We start from the raw sequence: 20174 nt of genomic DNA on the forward strand, positions 1-20174 counted from the left end.
ATCCCCTTCTGTTTTCTCTGCCTCAAGTTGTGAGGCCTTCTTTCTCATGTTGTCAAGGCCTTCCTTGATAATATGTGATCTACTTTGGATTTGCACTCTTCTTGATTAAAAAAACTATTAGGAAAAAAGAGTTTGAAGTACCTAGTCAAGTTTTTTAAAGTATGATATGTAGTTAGGAAAAAAACAAACCCAGAAAGAGATAAAGCAGAAATACAGCAGGTGCAAAAACTCCAGTTGTGACCCAAAATCTTTAATTTGTACCAACTTTCACTTGTATTTACTTACATGGGACAGATATATACTTTATGCTCATCTTGACTCTTCAGTTATATTTTCATGTACATTCTTTGAGCAGCCTTGAAAGAAGTTTCATTGAGGTTGAAGTGAAGGATTTCAGCTGGTGAGTGTATGCTCTGTTTACCTAAATAGTTTAGAATTTAGAGCTAAATCAATTATTCTGATAAATGTTTTCAGTATCTTTTGCCCTCAGAAGAAATGGATAATGTGTTTTTGAAGCAAACTCTCCCAAAACACCATGTCCAGGCACAGGAAGGATAAGAAAGTTCCTGGGAACATCTAACATGGATTTACAAAAGGAAAATCTTGTCTGAGAACCTAAGATGGTGTTCATGACCAGACAAATGACTCTTCAGATGAAAGAAGTGGATTATATTTGCCTTCACTCTAAGAAGGCTTTCAAATCAGTCTCAGACAGTGTTATTACAGCCAAAAACATGTATTTCAAGTACTGTGCCTGTTTAGGGCTTTACAGCACCAGAAATAACTTGACATAGTGAAGTGAGTTCAGCACAAATCCCCAAGATGGTCTTGGGGTAGAGAATAAAAGAACAGAAAAGGCTGAGACATCTAAGCTTGTGGATTTGTTCAGCCTGATGGATTGAAGGGAATCACATTCATTTTAGAATGAAGACAAAGCCAATGGAGAAGGACAATCAAATTAAGAGAAAAAAAAATTAAAAAAATATTTTCAGAACAAGAAAATATGATTAATTATGAGAATTGATTTTTGATTATTTTGTTTGGGCTTTTTCTTATGGGAGTGTTTGGCTAGTAAGACAACCTCCCAAAACAGCTGTGAAATTTCCTTCCTTAGAAAAAGGAAGTTCAAAACTTGGTTTAATGTTACATGAGTGATCTGTCCCAGGTGGACCCACTATTAGCAAGAGTTTTCATTAGCTGACCTATAGAGTTCTCTTCCATATGAAATTATTCTATGATTCTCTGATTTCAATATATCTGTCAGCAGAAAATATTTAATTATACCTTGAAAAATTTGTGTCAAACACAGCAACTGCCTCTTCCTTCTGAAATGGGGTCTACATTTACTTTTCCACATTTTACCTTTTCTCAAAGGTATTATACCTATTCTCCTACTACTATTCCTTTCATCACATAAAACAAAGCTTTACTGCAGTCAGTTGTATTTTCCAAACCATTTAATAACACTCATTTTATTTCTACAGGTAAAAAAATAATGGGGTGATAACATGTCCTGAATTGCTAGTGACAGGAACTGTTAAGGCTTCAAGCACTTAGTGTTTTTCACCAGCTGTTGCTTTTAGCATCAGCAATTTTGTTCCCCCAAGTCTACTCTGTGTGCATTTAAGAAAATTAGAGAAAAACAGCCATTAGGGAAAAGTAAGCAAGCTTCCTGGGGAAAAAAAAAAAAAAAAAGGCCAAATGTGTTGTTGTCTGTCTTTGTCACTGTCATGCCTGGATGTCACAAGTTTGCTGATGACACCAAGCTGTGTGGTGAGCTGGAAGGAAGGGATACCACCCAGAGGAACCTGGACATGTTGGAAAGGTGGGACCATGTGGACCTCATGAAGTTCAAAAAGGCCAAGTGCCAGGAGTAATCCAACACAGAAGTATTTCTTGTCAGGCAAAGCAGACAATGGTTTGAGAGCAGCTCTGGGGAAAAGGACTTGGGTGTGAAGTTCCACACGACCCAGATATGTGCAGTGGCAGCCCAGAAAGCCCCAGCTGTGTCCTGTGCTGCATCAAAAAAAGTGTGACAGTCTTGAAGCCACCTGGTCTAGTGGAAGGTGTCTTGCCCTTCTCAACCAGGGGATTGGAACAAGATTATTTTTTCAGTCCCTTCCAACCCAGACCATTCTATGATGATTCTGTGATTTCCACTCTATAGTCTGACCTGCAGTGCTGCTTGTTCAGGCATGGAAGTCAACCTGCACATGTTCCAGATTAATATAAAGCCACTGTGACTATTATTCATTAAATACTGATAATATTTAATCAGCCAGATCAAGTTACTCCTGAGAAACTGTACCTTTATTCTCCCTACCCTTAATACTATTAATGTTTTAATGTATTATTTGAATATGCAACTTAATATATTATTTTCATAGTATTATTCATGTATTTATCATGTCTTCTGTGTTATCTGTTTCTTGTCTTTCATTTTCAACCTTTTTTTTTTCATTTTCACTCTTTCCTTTGTGGAGGGATAAAAAAGAAGTTGTTCACTTGGCTGATTACAGCCCACCATTTTTTCCTTTACAAAAAATTCTGGGAAACCTTGAGAAAAGAGGATCCTGGCTTGCAGCATCTACACACTCTGAAATGTTTTTCTTCACATTCTGAAAGGTATTTTCACCTTTTCACTGCCATTTCCAGATCCTATCCAGACTGAAGGCTTGGAATGAATCAGTTGCATGAAGCATGGGAAATAAATAAATGTCAGAAAACACTTCTAATCTGCAGAGGAGCTAATGCTGAATTCCTCCCAATACTGAAGGGACTCTTTAGAATGGTGTTTTTGTCAGAATCCACAATGAAGTTTTGCTGCAAGGCCAACCTTTTCTGCCAGGTATAATGGAAAGGTTCAACCTGATCCCAGCAGCATTTGTGGTCTGTGTGTGTTTGTGTGTGTAGATGCATATTCACACATGCTGCTGGGCAAACTGAGCTGCAGCTTTATCAGTGGTGGGCTGAAAAGTCTATTACTATGGGTAGGAATATGAGTTTATCAGTTATAATAATGACTTGGACTCACAGGGTATATTAACATAGTAGTTTTTATATATCAAGAGTATCTGCATAATTGGAAGGATACATCACGGATAGAAGAGGTTAAACAGATGCTTCTAGCAAGGAATTTCTTCCATTTTGTTTGTTAAGACTCTATTTTCTCATTCTACCCTCCAGCTAGCATAACAAAGATGTAATCTTTGGATAAATCCACCACCATCCTTCTACCTTAACTCTTCTGCTTCTCTCTTTGTTTATTATGTCCTTTCTTCGAGGCAATAACTAAGAAGGATAATTCTTGATTTGGCTTCAGGAAAAAAAAAAAAATCTCAGAAAAAACCTCTACTCATTAACCTTCAAGTATCATCATTGCTGAAGTTTCTGTTAGTAAAGAATCCAACCCCTTGGGGATGTAGGCAAGAAAGTTTGGTCCTACATTGCTCAAAGTTAAGATTCTGCCAGCTGTCAGCTGCCACTTTGGTTACTTTAGGGTGCTCAGTTTTATTACAAATCAAAACCCATTGTCAGGAACCACGGAAGGGTTATCCAAAGAAAGTGCCCCCTGAATAGGGAGATTGCCAACAGGACAAGTTAACCACAGATATGTGGACAAGTTACCATGGAAACCGTCGAAGTCCATGATCTTAACCTGCCACAAAAGCAAGGTAATTTGAGCAAGGTTAGCATGCAATAAGAGAGCCTGTTATGTCTAATTAGCTAAATGTGTTCTCACTGCTCTTCCTACCCACCAGCCATTTAAGATTTTTTAATTTTTCTCCCTCTGCACATTCATTTCTCATTGTTATCCCCTCCATATGCAATTGTCCACACTCGTGTTTTTGTTTTGCATTGTCCACGTGGAAGGTCACACCACATGATGGAACTTTATGCTCCTTATTCAGCTGTCATTCCTGGTTGGATGTTCCTGTGTCATGGATCTCTGGCTTCAAATGTTCCTCTGACCACAAAAAAGCACTCTACTCTTCCACAAAGCTCTCCTGTCATCACACTAGAAAGGAGCTGAAAAAGAAAGGCTCCATATAACTCCCATAATTTTTTTCAATCAATTCATATTCAGCAAAAGTGTAAAATTTTCCCTGAATTCATATTGACATGGGGAAAATCAATGCCATTAGTTTAATAAAGATACTCTGCAATATTTCCTCTAATGAGATTGTTTGACAGACCTTCCTAATAAACTTCAAAATTACTAAGCCCTCAAAATTAATTACATGTTCCAGGACAGACAACCACAATGATTCACCACTTCCATTTTCTGACAGCTCAACCCCCTCTCATTGCATCCAGTAACTTTTTTCTTTTGAAAGAAACTCAAGTAAATCCTCATCTCATTGCATTGATTAACTTTTTTCTTTAAAAAGCAACTCAAATGAAATGTGGAAGAGTGAAACATTATTATGTAGACTATGCATAAGATACTTTGATATGTCATATATTTTAGCATGTGCTTACTTCAGTAAATGATTTTTAAAAATAAAAAACTAAAAAAATTTGATTGCAGTCCAAATCTTCATAAATCTATTATAAATTCTTCCTCTGCCTCCCTTCTGTCAAAGTCCCTGAATCCTAGCAGACCACAACTGCATGGAAATGAAAGGAGGAAGGAGAGTTTTGTGCAATTTTCTTTTCACTGCCAGAAACTTAAAATGGTGTTCCCTGTCTGCCTGCAGTCTGAATTTGGGAGTATGTTGAGATGTGAAAACTTCATATCAGAATATATGTGTGCTGCACTCAAAAGTGATGGCAAGCAATGTGTGCTGTTAGGACAAACAACACTCTTTACTGCATATTTTTTGATAACCCTTCTATTCCAGAGTTGGAAACTCATTTTCATCTCAGGCAAAAGGGGGTTTTCAGAATTTAATTCCAGTAGTCTGTCCATGTGTCTAAAAATGAAACACTTAGCTAAACATGAGCTTTGGTTACTTTGGCTCAAAAGATTATTCCTCTTCTGTTAATCATAAATATTTTGGTTTTGGGGTGTTGTTTTTTCCTTATTTTACAGTTCTTGTTAGCAGCCATAGGTAAAAACATGCACTAATAAATATACAGCTGTTTCTGCCTTTTCCTTGATTTGCATTTAAGTCTCCAGATCTCTTTCTGGTTCCCTTTAAATTTCTTGTGTCACATATCTCACTCTTCAGCAGACAACTGAGGAAAATAAAACACTGAAAGTAGACTCCTGATCTTCCCTTCATACTGACTCCTTCTTTATTGTCTTACCTTTTCATGTCAGTTGAGTGTTCTCAGGACAAAATATTGCTATTATAAACAAAGTAATATAATATCAGGGAGATTTGAAAAGGTTACCAGAAATTAAGTTTATTTTCTCAGTCCCCAGTGTGCTTAGGGCCTGTGTCCTGATGAAGAACGGAAGCTGAGTGGAAGTTTAGTGCCTAACACATAACTTACACAAGTTTAGAGATAGATAAAAGATATGGAGGCTGTCTCTACTGGACTGATCATCAACTTGTGCTCACAAAGCAATAGGAACCACAAACAGTGTTAAAATGAGAGTTGAATGTCACTTATTTTCTATTTGCTTAAAAAGAAGTCTAAAATGTACATTTTCAGCTCCTCTTACATGTATTTTTTTTTTTAAATAACCATCTGCTGTTAGCAGATGATAATTGATTTATTTGTTGTTACTTAAAAAAATGGGGAAAGAATTCCTGTCTTGTGAAAATAGCACTGCAATTCCTAGATTTTTTTTTTCCCCTTGCAAAAATCAGCAGATGTCCGTGCGAAACTGATGTAGAAATGCCTTCTTTTTGCAACCATCTTATGGCCATCTATGTCTTCAGCTGAGCGTTGCAATCAAAGAACCTTTAAAGATGATGGACAATTTAGAAAATTGTCAGATCTCTGAAAAATGCTTTGAGCAATTGACCTGAACTTATTCATCTTGAAGACAGATGCTAAGGATTTAACACTTCCACATTCTCTTCAAATTAGACCCAGAGCTATTGCTGACTGATGCAGGATCATGTGGCTTTGAGTATCCAATTCAGTCAGATCCTCCTGAGGCCATCTCTTTAGAAACATTTCCTGATGTAAAGATGCTTTAACCCACTCATCAGTCATCCTTTTGACAAGATAAAGTCAAAAGAGTACAGTCTGTAGTAGAGAAGAACAACTTCAAAGTCTAACCTGCAGACAGCACCCTGATTCTGTAGTGATTCTTCCATGAAATGAGATGTTGATTCAGTTATTTAGCATTGTATCTGTGAAATAATGAAACAACATTATCATAAGTCAGAAACAACAGACCAAAATATGCGCTTTGCTAGCTTTGCAGCTAAGCAACTGCATGAGGGTTGTTTATTTTTATTTCAAACATTTGTCCAAAGCAGGAATGAAATTACCTGGAGGAATAACTCCTATGTCAAAAGAATGTTCTGGACCCAAAAGGTGGAAAATTAATAAAATTCCAAAAATAAGAGAAAAACTAGACAGATATTAGTAATCGTCATCACAAAAGACGCTAAAAATCTGTAGAAATTATTCAAGTGTAAATTGAAATTTTTATGTGAGAAAATGCATGAGAGATTTATTTAAATAAAATAGCTAGTGTTAGAGTTTTCTTGCAAGAGTATAGAAATTACTATAGCAGAGAAAATGTCACTTTAATCTAATGGGGGTCAATAGTGAATTGCATAAGAACAAGTGTTCAGTGATGCTTCATCAGATTTCTTTCAAAACTCTCAACAATTTTCAGTTCCCTTGGATCAAATGAAAACATGTTTCTTCTGTGCTCAGAACAGACTTTAAGTAGTGTTTCATGTCACACATTTGCGACTAACAAGGTGAGAAGTACCTTACTTAGAACAGATCAATCTGTCTGGTTTTGTATAAAAAAATATTTTTTATCAAGCCTATTAAAAGGCTTTCCTTTAGAAAAATGACCAGTTAAATTTTCAATCCCATACTCTCCACCCTCAATCCGGTAAAAATAATGCACAAACTTCATTAGAGAAGAGCTGGACAATGCTACTATTTTCTGCATTGCTAAAGCTGCCTTTTTCCTTCCCGCCCATTCCTTCCCTCCTAAAGCAAAGTCTAAGTTACAAAGGGAAGGGAAGGAATATCTGAGCCTCTGTAATGTGGATTTTTTCAGAGGCTGGAGCAGCTGAGGATGAGATGTGCATTGCTGGGCCATGTGCTATTTCTGTGGCATCCAGGCTCCTCAGGGCACAAGTTCACAGAGCAAAACATCTTCTCCTTGTCCCAGTCTGCTAATCCTGCCTACACCCATGGCCATTTAGGCTGGACCCCGTTCTGGTCACCAAAAATGCTTTAGTGTAAAACCAGAAAAAATATATCGCAGAGTGACAAGGCCAAAATGAAAAAAAGGAAAACTCTTACAAGACGTGTCAATCTAGAGAGGGAGAAGCAGGAACTGAACTAATTGCAATACTTTCATAATAATAATAATTAATTCTGTGCTCTTATAGTCTAGAATGCAAAGCTGAACTTTCAGAATTGCCTGCCATGAAGTCAGAGTGAGGTTTCTCCAACTAATTAATTCTGAAAATTTCCAAATGGATTTAAATGTAATGGTGTTGATATGAAATTCTCCTTTCACATTTGTGTACCATGCTGCTCATTAACTGTGCAGGCTCCTGAAAAGAGGGTTGCTTACCCAGGGACTGAGGGGAAAAAGTAAGGTGCACTTGTTTGGTTGAATGAAAAATGCTATATTGTGACAGTGAAAACTAGTTGAAAATTCCAGTGGCATCCTGGCCAAATCAGTTAACTGCAGTGTTTACATTTGGGAACTGGACCATGCATAATTGTTAAAATGATTCTGTTTCCAAATGAAAAAAATTTCAGCGTTATACTTTTAAACAGTAATTCACTTTAAAATTACGTTAAAATTCTTCAAGAAAGAAGAATGTTTGACATTGAGAGAGATAGAAACAGGAGGTTTTAACAACAAGGATTTCCACTTAACTTTTGCATTTGCTGTGCATTTGTTTGGACCTGAAATATAGTCATATTGAATGTCTGGCCACCAAAGGTCATGCTGGTTCCACACAAACCCTACTCTGAATAATTTTTTTCAAAACAAATTGATTTTGAATTGATTTTGGTTTTTCCCCTTCTTTCAGAAACGTCATTGCTCAGTGGCAAGAATATGATAGATAGTTTATAAGTGCAAAGATCTGAAGAAAGAGAGGAAGGGTAAAATGTCTTGGAACACTTTTTCATTTCCTTTAAAAAGATATTCCATGACATGCATTATGTGCACAAATAAAAACAGCAGTGCTTGTCTTAAGAACACAGAAAGATTGATTTTCTTGGGTTTTTTTTGTTTCTGCTCATGTTTTCAACCCCAGCCACTGTTGTAAGAGCCGAGTGTTTGAGCTTTGACCTGAAAATAGCATTTCACACTTGGAAAGATCCCTATACGAGCCTGTAGGAAGTCTCTGCCACCATGCCTCTTGATAACACACTTGTCCAAGGATAAAAATTGTCAAAACTGACGTAGGTATAATGGATCTGCTCTTTGGTTAGTGGTGTGCACCGCATGTTTCTCAAAACACAATTGAAATATTTACAGTGAATACTTTTGGCTGTATGAAAGGCAGGTGGCAATACAGGAGCAGCCTGCTCAGCCCTTGCTGGACACTGTCTTACCCATTGGAGTGAAGAGCTTTTCCCTATGCCAGGCAACAAGCAGTAGTATGGGAGGAAAAGATTTCAAGTTGACCAGGGAAGGCTTCCTCAGTGAAGAAAATGTCTTTACTGAAAGGGTGGTCAGGCAGAGGAACAGTTTCCCAGGACAGTGGTGGAGTTGCTGTTCCTGTAAATATTCAAAAGACATGTAGATGTGGCACTTCAGAACATGGTTTAGTGGTGAGTTTGGCACTGTTGCACTAATGGGTGGATTTGATGATATTAAAGGTCTTTTCCAACCTAAATGATTCTGTAATTATATGATTAATGAGAAAACTCACAGTTGTTCTGTGGGAGTATTTTATGCCTAAACCTGGTGGTCAGTGCTAGGATAAAAAAAAAATCTGCTCGGGTCGGTCAACACAGATTCTTCTCCATTTTGTTGTCCAGGATGGCATTCTTTTTCTAGACCCATAAGATTACTCTTCTCTTTTTGTTTTGGCAAAGTTACTTGTTAGAGACTGAGAAAAATGGGAATACTTTTGATCTCCACATCTCTTTTCTCTAATATCTTATGGGTTTACACCTGTACCAAAAGCTTATTTTATTTGTCCTGATATGCCGATGGAATGGGCACTGATGAGGAGGGACCAAAGCATGTTTGTGGACTTTTCCTGGTTGCCTGCCTATCTCTAATCTGGTGTCTAGATAATAAACATCCTGGCACCTGGTTCTTCTTTTCTGGAATGTGACTTATCAAGAAAGAAAAAAAAAAAATCCACCAGACATGAAGGGGAAGGATGTTGATCTTTCTGGGACATTACTCAGAATTTTCCTACTTCTTTTATAATTTACTGTTTATTGGTGCAAACAAGGCTGCTCAATATGCTGCTTCCCTCCCTATTCAGTAACTTTTCCTTACAGCTCATAAATTATTGCCTGTCAAAAATGCAAATCATAATCAAAACCTACGGAAATCCCTTCTATTTCCCTCAGTGGGATTTAGATGAGAACTCTGTTGAGCAACATGTGTACCCTTCTGTCTCTGATCTAGACCATGTGCCTTCAGAGAAAAAAACAAAAACAAACAGAACAAGGTTTTCAAATATATAATTATCCAGAATTATATAACTGAGTTATATGATGACTACCAGGGTAGAAGTCTGTAACAAAACTTTAGGCAAGTCCTTGCAACACTTAACCCTCCACCTGCAGCCTCCAGATTTCTCAGTGGCAATCTGGAGGTCCCAGTTATGAGGGGAAAACGGCAAAAGCCATCTGAAGTAGACCATGCTGTAGCAAGAATGAGATTTACAAGTGGAAATGCATTGCTTTCCTGCCTGAGGACCCACATTAACTCACCCAGAGTCCAACTGTTGTCCCTGATAGTCAAATCTCCATCATTGAAATCTACTTTGGGATCCTTCTGATGCTGCCATGACCAATGTAGGTAACTAAGCTGAACCAAAAATAATCTGATCCTCATGGAGATTTTCCAGGTAGTGGCAGTCCAAGGGCAGAGGTAGACTATTGATCTGTTTAGTTTCTGTTCATTTTCCATCTCAAATACAGATATTCAGGCATTTTTATGTCTGCCCATGGGGGCCAATGATTGCCAGTGCCTCCCCACCCACCACCCAGCCCAGGTGTTTTTGGGCAGGAGCTGACCTTAGTGGGGACCTGGCTGTCGTAAAGATGGCAGCTCATCCATCACAGCCTTCGCAGCCTGTCAGCATTGCATTTAATCTCACTTGTAATTTTCCAGGGGAGGTTTGCAAAAGCCACAAACAGAATTCTAATGCTATATAATGAGGTTTGTAGCCAGTGAATGCTTCCCATCAGAAGGAAGCTCAGCTGTGTTCTATCTGCCCTCAGCTATGCAGAGATGGGAAATTCCCAGTTCAGCCTACAATTCCATGTGCTGTTCACGTGCTATTGGAACAGGTATATCTTTTCTAGACAGGATTCAGTTAAATGTTGTCACAGCTATATCTTTCCTCTCAACTCACATGTGCTCTCAGAAATGGGCTCTCAGAATCCTGCACTTTACAAAAATAGACTTTTCCAGCTGCTGACACATGGTATCCATGAGGCTTCATTCCCCTTTTGTGGATTCGGGAGATCTTGCTCATTCATTGTACTGCAAGCTTCAAGTCCTTCTGTAAATCCTGATCAAAACCCCACCCAGACAATCACAGTTTTTAAAAGTTTAAGCCAAATTCAGGAAACTTCTGTCAGTTTCTTCTTTCAGCTCTGAAATTTTCATTCTTCATTATTATAACTACACACATCTTCCAACTTCATTCCCTTCATGAGGTTTACCAGCACAGAAATGAGCTAAGTTGGAATCAATATGACCAGAATTATACTCTTGGAAACAATGCCAGATTCAATCAAGAAGGGTTACTCTAAGGATGAGACATAAAGCTCTGATTCCCAGATATATATTCAATGGAATGACCTCTCTCCCTGACCTGTCTGTCCGTGTCATGCTGACAGATCATATCTTTCACTGATGCAGACCCATGGAAGCTGCAATTTGTCAACAAGTCCCTGGGCTGGGCAGATCTGGAATGGATTTCTATGATATAGTTTCTCTTCTGGCAATAAGATGGGAACAGGCTAAATCCCTGGAATTATGTGGGCCTCAGTCACCTCATCAAGCTTTATCCCTTGTTTCTAATTCCACAGGTGTCTAGCCTCTTGACCGAACGATGAACCAAGAGAAAAATGTCTGTTTTTTCTCTAGACACCTCTTTATATTTACAGATTCTTCAGCAAACAGATTAGTTAAATTACTATAGCTATATTCATTGGTGCTGGAAGCAGTAATGATAATTATTACAATGTTATATTTAAAAAAATTATGTTTGCATCCTTGAAGCTGAAAAACATCAGCTAATCATCCTGAAATTGTTTGTGCCAGGTGTCCTCCTCATGCTGAATTAGCTCTTAAAATTTTGCCGAAGCAGTTAATCAGTTCCTGAGGGCAAGATTTAAGAAAAATACCGTGCTTTGAAATGAACTATTGCCATTAATAACTTTAATGCTGTTTCTTTAATTTGTCAGGAAACTGGAGTCCAAAACAAAACTTTTCTTGCTTTTTAAAGAAAACCAGCCAAATTTGGCCAAGTCTCTAACCTCCAGCCACAAAGATATTGGGAGGAAGTTTTTTCTGCACGATTTAATTCTCCTGAGTATTCTGCATTTCTCACAGCTCTTAGAAGTCTTGTTTCATTACAGAGCATAGCATGTCTTCCCTGCAGTTATTCTTCCTTGTTGGATGGATAAAACATATTTTTAGTCCTAGAAAAGAAAACAAAAAGAAAGAAGTGGAACAAAGGAGGAGCAAAGTGGGGTGAAGACTAGAAATTCACACAGAAAAAGAATGTGCAGTTTTTATATTTGAGCAGTATTGTGCTAAAACCCTATTATACTTATGACCTTGCCATTATTGAACACAAGGATATTTCAGTTCATGTTGATTTTTCTTTCCTTTTAGGCAATGAATATATGAAATCTTCATTGAAACTGCATCTCTGTGCAATGATTTGCTTAGAACTGCAGCATCTTTAACAATTTAAAATAAAAACATCCTCCTTCAGCTCAAACAAGGCATAGAAAGGAAAAAAAAAATATTATAAAATCCAAAATAAACCAAAATAGTCTCCTATCCAGACAATCAATTTCTCAATGGTGCCCAATAGACATATTGAATCATGCATTTTGCTTACACAGCTGCCCAGAGAAAAACAGGGACCATATTTCTACCCATCTCTTTTTGCAAAAGGCTGGCAATTATAGTGCTTGGAAAGTGGTAACCATCTTTTATTGTGTCAGTAAGTATTATTCAGGCTGGCATACAACCTCCCTGCTTGCCCTCACAATACTCTTAATTAAATTAAGATTGTACCTGGAGCATAGAGGCCTGATCCTTGCAAATGCTACAAAGTTTCTGGCTCATGTAAAGGTGATGTTGAGGAATTCTGTGTGGTGCAGGTACATGCTCAGTGCAGATTTACCTCCAGGCTGGAGTGAACTGATTTTCTATTTCATCCCAAATCCTGTTTCTCACCGTGTCCAGCCTTACAGATAGGTGGAATAAATGCAATGAGGTGGTGTCATAATTTAATCATAAAGGGCATTTTATTTATGGTAGGTATGAGAGAGTGTGCTTGTATCTTAACTCACAGGGTTTTATTTCCCTAATAAAGATAAATGGCATTTTGGGTGCATGAAGCTAGAAATCAGAAAAAAACCCCAAACAAAAAACCAAACAAAAAACAAAGCACCGTGTGGTAGACACTTTCCATAGCTTATTGTGTAGCCTTTCACAAGGCCATCTCAAAGTAGTGTTTTGCCTTTTCAAAGGATGTTTGGAAAGTGACTTGAATAAATCATGATATGCAAATATAAATAAAAACAAAGCCTGGGATTTCTGACCTAGAATTTGAATATACACCATACATGCAATTAATATAATTCATTTATTCAGATTTATGTCCAAATACTGAAAAGAAAGGACAGAATATTGGCTGGCAAGCTGGGTTAACATGTAGAAGTTCACAGGGTTTGCTCTGTTTTGTTGTGGTCTTCCTGCATGCTACTGGATGAGCTCTCAAAGTGAGAGCAGTGGCAGCCCTTATGATAAGCATTTAAGCTCTGTTTGATGAACACATTAATCAGCACACTGAGCACCCTTCTATTTAGCAGGCTGGCAGGTCAAATGCCAAGAGTTTGCTAATGTGGAAATTTTGGAAAAGTGATCCCTGCTTCAGAAATCAGTGAAAAGAGCTGCCTTGTTTCCCTCTAGGCTTGTGCAGGTCCTCAAAATACAGACACATTTCCCAAGTGTTCCACAAGAGTATACAAGGCCACTTAGGGAAGATGAGCTTAAAAACAATTGTATTTTGGACCTTCATACAGCTCAGGTATGAGCTCAGTGATAGAATGACAGGCTTGCAAAGACCAAAACACCCCAAGACATGCTCAGAAATTAATGTGACTGAAAAATATTAGGGTATGAAAGCTGGTGTGCTTAAAGAGTCAAGTTGCCTCCAGGATTAGGTTAATGCTCAACAAGGATTTTCTAGGGCCTTAATTCTGTGTAAGTCTTTCAAGTCATCCATTCCAGCCTATAGAATAAAACCAGCACTGTCAAACCAAAGGATTACTGTACTAAAGAGAGGAAATACATGGAAAAAATTGATGCATCAGAATTAGGGACATAATATATCAGAGCAAATGAATATTGCCAGCCTGCTCTTTTCAAATACGTCATGAATTCAGCCTGATTCTTTCACCCTTGAATCTTATCTGTTGGATGCTGTCAGAATATTTTCCTGGTCAGTGATTTGCAGGATCTAGAGAAGTCAGACAATGTATATTGCAATGTTCTCATGTTGAATAATGTTTTGTGTGTTAGGTAATATTTATGGAATTTTTTCTTCGTAGGTCTCAACTGAAGAAGGAATGAGCTTAGCCAGAGAATATTCCTGCTCCTTTTTTGAGACTTCAGCTGCCCTCCGTTTCTACATTGATGATGTCTTTCATGGACTAGTGAGGGAAATTCGAAGGAAAGAGTCCTCACTGTCCATGATAGAGAAGAAGATGAAGAGGAGGGATAGTCTGTGGCGGAAACTGAAGGGATCCCTGAAGAAAAAAAAGGAAAGTACAACCTGATGGCAATTCTCCATGAGCCCCTCATCAGGAGCTGACCACAGTAACCTGTAATAGTTCAGAAAGGCAGCATTGATACAGCATCTTCCAGGCCTCATCCTGGAGTTCCTCCCCTTCAGCTCTCATGCAGAAGTTGCTCCTTGAGAGCTCAATTCATGGTTTCCCTGTGACTCTTCTGTTCTATAGTGCCATTTAGCATACCCTCTCATATCTTTACTGCAACTCTGAGTGGAGAAAATACTGTGTTTTAACATGTGCTCCATGGCTGGTCTTCAAATGCTATGAGTTATGCCAGCATCCAAGGCAGAACCAGCTTCCACCAGCTCTAGGACAATGGATACACTTATTGCCTCCTCCTCTGCATGCACAGGTCATTTCACCATCCCAGGAATGACTGACGTTGATTTTAATGGACGTTTTGACTTGTTTAAGGACTTTGGGATGTGACCTTCAGCTTTGCATTGACATGTAGGTTTAGGGTTAGAGTGTGCTCGGCCTGCACGCCCGTGTCTGTGTGTGAGTGTGTCTGTGAGCCTGGCCCAAAGGGAACGCTGGGGACTCACAATTCTCACCCCGTGGTGCCCCATCCCCATTGTGTCCTGTCCAGTTAGCAGGTAGGTTTTGCAAGCAGAATATGAGTCATGCACCAGCCCTGCAGAGGCTGTCTCCTCTGATCTGTACTTGCCAGGGCTGGCTGGCAGAGGAGCCAATTTCTACAGATATGGTGTGCATTAAAATCATACAGAGTTTGTGTTGGAAAAGAAGCTTTAAAGGTCACCTGGTGGAAACACCTGCAGTGAATGGGGATACCTTCAACTTGATCAGGCTTCTCAGAGTCCTGTTCAGCCTGACCTTGAATATTTCAGGGATGGGGCATCCACCAGCAATCTGGGCATTCTGTGCCAGTGCTTCAGCATCAGCCACAGCCCCCTGACCCACCAAGAAGCTCACAAGTGCTCTGTCTGTCTGATGAGTCCCAGAGCCCTCTCTGGAGCAGTGCAGCTCTGTCCCAGCATGCAATAGCATCTGTGATGTAGCATCCAGCCCCTGACTTACTAGAGAATTGTATCAGCTCAATCACCATTGCTCACAGTCCTTGACCATCCAACTCAACCATTTGACTAAGCACTTGGATAAGTCTTTTTAAATATTCCTTTTTAAAGCTGGCATGAAGTAGAGTATATGCTCCTAAGCATTTTTTCACCCCTGGAGTTCTTTTAATGTTGTTGCTATTTATAAATTTTACAGATATAATATGCATAAGTTTTGTCAAAAATAAAGATTGTGATTTCAATGGAGCCATACTAGTAGTCAGTGTCATTTGTGTCCATCCTGGATTGATAACTGATATAACAAAAAATATGTATCTGTGTTACTAAATGATCCTTTTTCACCTTTTTCACCTTTCTTCTGTGAAGTTTTGCGGTTTCAACCAATTATATTTTGCATAGTCTGGGTGGGAGTAGATTCGTTTTCCTCTGTAAAACTTGGAAAGGTTATGGTATTGAGAATAACTTTAATTCATTAAAATCTGACTTTTTTTCTCCACTCTCCCTTCCTTTCAAGGGAATCTGGAGACATTTTGTGACATGTCAAAAATCCTTCATCAAAAATAACGCTTTGCTATATGTTTTTAGGTACCATGTGGCTATATTTCTCTTTGAGAAAGATTATTTTGGAGGAATACAAATACAGATACCCATTCAAGTTGAATTTTCTGTTTCCTGCCTCTGGAAGCTGAAGTCTGCATTTATACCACTGTAATTACTATTATTATTTTATCTGTATTGCCACAGAGATTTTAGGTCAAGTGTCCTAGAGACGAAAAGATGCACTTGCCCAAAGAGTTTATGAGCTAAGTATAAGGAGGGACAATGAGAGGCTGCACTGAACAGATGGCAGCTATGAGACAATAAATAACAAGGGGAAACATCTGTGTCTGTTCCAATCCTGCATACTGCATAGAGGGGAACAAAGAAGTCATTCCCTGTGTAAGAGAGCATAGAAATTACCACCCTGAGAAACCTTGAGGGATGGTCTTTGTATTTTTCGGACAGATGCCTGAGTTTTGAGTCCATTGAAAATCATTTAGTGTTGGTTATGTCATTTCACTCCTCCCCCAGCGCACGCACACTTGGGATGTATAATATCAACATGGACTTGGGTCTGTATTTTTAGGGGTACCTTGGTTCAAATCAGTTTCTAGGACAAAGAAAGGTTGCAGAAGACAGCATAGATACAGCCTAATATTAATTCTTAAATGGATTAACTTGATTAAATATGACTTCACTAGCATTAAGGAGATCTGGCAGAGAGCAGTGTCTTTCCATATTGTTAAACTCTCTTAGCCTTCCCAGCAGTGTTACCACACACAAGCTGCTCTTGGAAGTGATTTCTGGACTGTGCCAGGTTCTGCACCATGCTGATCAATGGGTCAAAAAAAAATGCTGCTCTTCTGTGGTCTGAAGCCAGGATAGGTATCATTCTAACATTTCTCAGTATGGACATGCTCAGGTGTCTCCTGGGATATGTTCAAATTTGTACAGACACAGGCTGCAATCATCACTTCTTCAGGTGTAGCAAGAATGAGAATTCCAGGTTCTGCATGTCTTCACAACCAGCCCTGAAATGCTCATTTTGAAAGGTATTTGGTACCAGGTTAGTCTCTTCAGGAAGAATGAGGTCTCATACCCTCCAAGATATTCTGCTACATCTTCTATGAGCATTTCAGGCATTGAATATTTCTTAGGCAGAAAAGTCTGTATTTATCTCACTCCACTTTGATTATGTAGAACTTGAGGATGACTGGATCTGAATGATCCAGTCGTTCAGATCCCCTCTCTGGTTAATACAGAGAGAAATGTTGGTGATTTTTCCCCTATGGCATGGATGGTTAGCATATAGCAAATCCCCCCTGAACTGGAAATCTCTTTCCAGTGACTATATTTCATTCCACAAAAAACAGCCCAGTATCCCAGATAACACTTTGATGTCTACATTCATATGGAATGAACCCCATCTGTAAATATTTTTCCACTCAATAGCAACTGTAGAGAATAGTTCTGCAAATGCTAGGCATTGAGCTTCATCTCTGAAACACCTCACCATCCTTTACTTCTAAATTGGGAAAGTAATTCTGATTTACCATGACTGAATTCCTCAATAATCTATAATGCTTAACCTCAGTTAATTGAGCAGAGCTGATGGAGGTTAGAGTCAGTGAGGATAACATAAGTCATAACTGCACAAGGGGCTGGGTGCAGCTCCTTTACCTAATTAATCATTTTGATTCCATCACAGAAGATTGTACTTAGCTGTCAGACCTAGCTGAGAAAATTAAAAAACAGCAGTTCTGTGTCTGAAGACATTTCTGTGTCTGACTATTCTCTCTCTAATTGTGTCTAGAAGATTTGAAGAAGGAAACAGATCACTTTATTTTGTCGTGTTGTCTATGGTCCCATGAAGGTGGCTATAACTTATTCCACTGTCAGACCGTGTTGCAATTGGACCATAATTCAGGTTCCTACAGAAATATAATTAAAGCCAGCTAATAAATAAAATAAAATAATAACAATTTGCAAAAGTATCCTTGGTGTCTCTCACAAATACATAATATATGGCAGTTGATTACCCTTCTTCACAGCTGTGGCAGATCACATGTTGCCTCTAATTGAGGAGTGGTCTGGGAAGGCTGTAAGTCAAGGTGGAAAATTTCAGAACTTAAGTTATCCTTTACAGATGGCTTTTGCACAACAGCCTTAGAACTTTTGTGCAGAATCCTCCTGTGCTCCCTCAGACTGACAGTTCACAACTATGTTAGCAATCTGATGCCTTTACAAGTAATTGAAAATATTTTCTGTACACACCCAAAAATGTCTGTTTTGAGACTGAGATGTAAGAACACATAGATGTAAGAATGAAAAAAATTATCTTTATTTTGTCCACTAAATAGATATTTTATAAATAAATATATAGGAAATACACATACACTATAATATATATAGTTTCTGGATGTTTTTTTATTTGTAAGCTTAGATATTTGAGCCTTCTCTCTATCATGACAGATAGGAAAAAAATCAAAAAACAAACCAACAAAAAAAATCATGCAGGAAGCAAAAGATGGGGCTGTGCAGAGCTTAGTGTCTCATAGTGAAGATTTAGGCTCCACAACTGTGTCAAATTCTTCTCCCAAGTTGAACATTTCTCTTTTTCGTCACCCAGATGTGATATTTGTAACAAAAAAAATAGCTTCAAGTGGGTCTTCTTCCAGAAACAGTAAATAAAGGTATCCACTGCAGTCACCTCAGAAGGTGACACTGAAATAATGATGAGTGTTAAACTGAAAATTGTTCATGTATTTCATATAAATCACAAAAATTTTATGGTTAGCTCCTAGAGCTAACCATAAGCACCAGTGTTGGCTCAAATTTGTACTAGCAATTGAAAGAGGAATGTCTAACGTAGACATTTATGCTGATATAATTCTATTAAATATACTTACAGCAGTTAGCCATATTTAGACATTCCCTTTAGGGACTCTTATTTATGCAACTGTGCATCACACACTGCTCATTGCTTATGACTCAAAAAAAAACCCCTGAAAATTAGCAAAGACATGGAAAAATACAGAATGTGATATGAAATGCAATATGAAAATCACTGTTCTCATAACTTTTAATGGCAGTTGAATGGAATAGTATCTTAGACCAGATCAATCTCCTTCTTAGTACCATTTCTAGCTTGATCTGTCCCTTCAAGCTTGTGGAGTTAGGATGTCTGCCTGGCAAAATGATTTGTAATGGGGATGGCATTGTCTCACAGACGCTGTGAAAGTCACCCCAAGAGGCATTGCCCTGCACCTCTAGCCTGATTTATCACTCCCTGATGCTCTTGGTTCTAAACCTCCTCAATTTGAGCTCTCCAATTTTGTTACATCGCACTGAATTATGGGGTTGTTTTGTGATGAGGACAAATGTCCACTCAAGAGCACCAAACTCATTTCATGATCTGAACTCTTTCCCCAAGAGGTAATAAAGACAAGAACATCCAAAGCCATTGCATCACCTGCTGTATATCTTCTGTCAATAGATAATTAATGTGACAATTAGATTTTCCCATTCTCACACTTTGTCATGTATCATTTTTTACAGTGCTTTTGGACTTACAACTATTCAAAAAATTGTGTGATCAAGCTAGAGAGCCATCATTTTTTATGGTGTTTTTGGAACAGAATTCCAGTAAAAGAATAACTTTAGTAGGATAAAGTAAAGCAGGTCTTATAATAATATTATATTGCCTTAGTTGTATAAAGAAGCCTGATATCATTTTACCTTATAGATTAGGTATAATCAATAGAAGAGAAAGACAGTCTATTTCACATGTGTGAAATTCACTGGAGAAAAATCTAATATATTTATGCCCATTCTGAATCCTGTAAGCAAGGTAGTTTGAAATTATTTTTTTCTGGAAAGGAAAGATCAGGATAGAACTAGTAGATTAAAGAATTGTGCTGTAAACCATGGTTATAACTTCATTTAGCCCATTCAAAAAGTTTCTTATGCAGTTCCTTCCATTTGTCTCTCTTCAATCCCAAAACACCAAGGATAACCAAGGGTCTTGAGCTCTATCCAGACAAGCTCACTCTTTTTCTTTTACGAGGGCATGCAAGTAACAGGGCAAGGGGAAATGGATTTAAATTGAAGAGAGTAGGTTTATAATAGATTTAGGTACAAGAAGAAATATTTTTTTACAGAGAGGGTGGTGAAGCTCTGGTGTTGGCTCCCAAGAGAAGCTGTGGCTGCCCCATGCCTGGAAATACCCGGAGCAAGACTGAACTTGGAGCAACC

The 20174-nt window shown here is 38.3% G+C and overlaps 1 protein-coding gene across 1 annotated transcript in view; it reads left to right on the forward strand.

The window, feature by feature from the left end:
* The window catches only part of RIT2 (Ras like without CAAX 2), a 174130-nt gene extending 158504 nt beyond the window's left edge, over positions 1–15626 (forward strand). The window contains exon 5 of the mRNA XM_015652113.3: positions 14104–15626. Within this exon, the coding sequence (XP_015507599.1) occupies positions 14104–14331 (228 nt within the window). The 3' untranslated portion in view covers positions 14332–15626. The remainder of the gene's footprint in view (positions 1–14103) is intronic.
* Positions 15627–20174: the final 4548 nt, after the last annotated feature.

The sequence above is a fragment of the Parus major genome, chromosome Z (genome assembly GCF_001522545.3).
Source record: "Parus major isolate Abel chromosome Z, Parus_major1.1, whole genome shotgun sequence".
Taxonomy (NCBI): Eukaryota; Metazoa; Chordata; class Aves; order Passeriformes; family Paridae; genus Parus; species Parus major.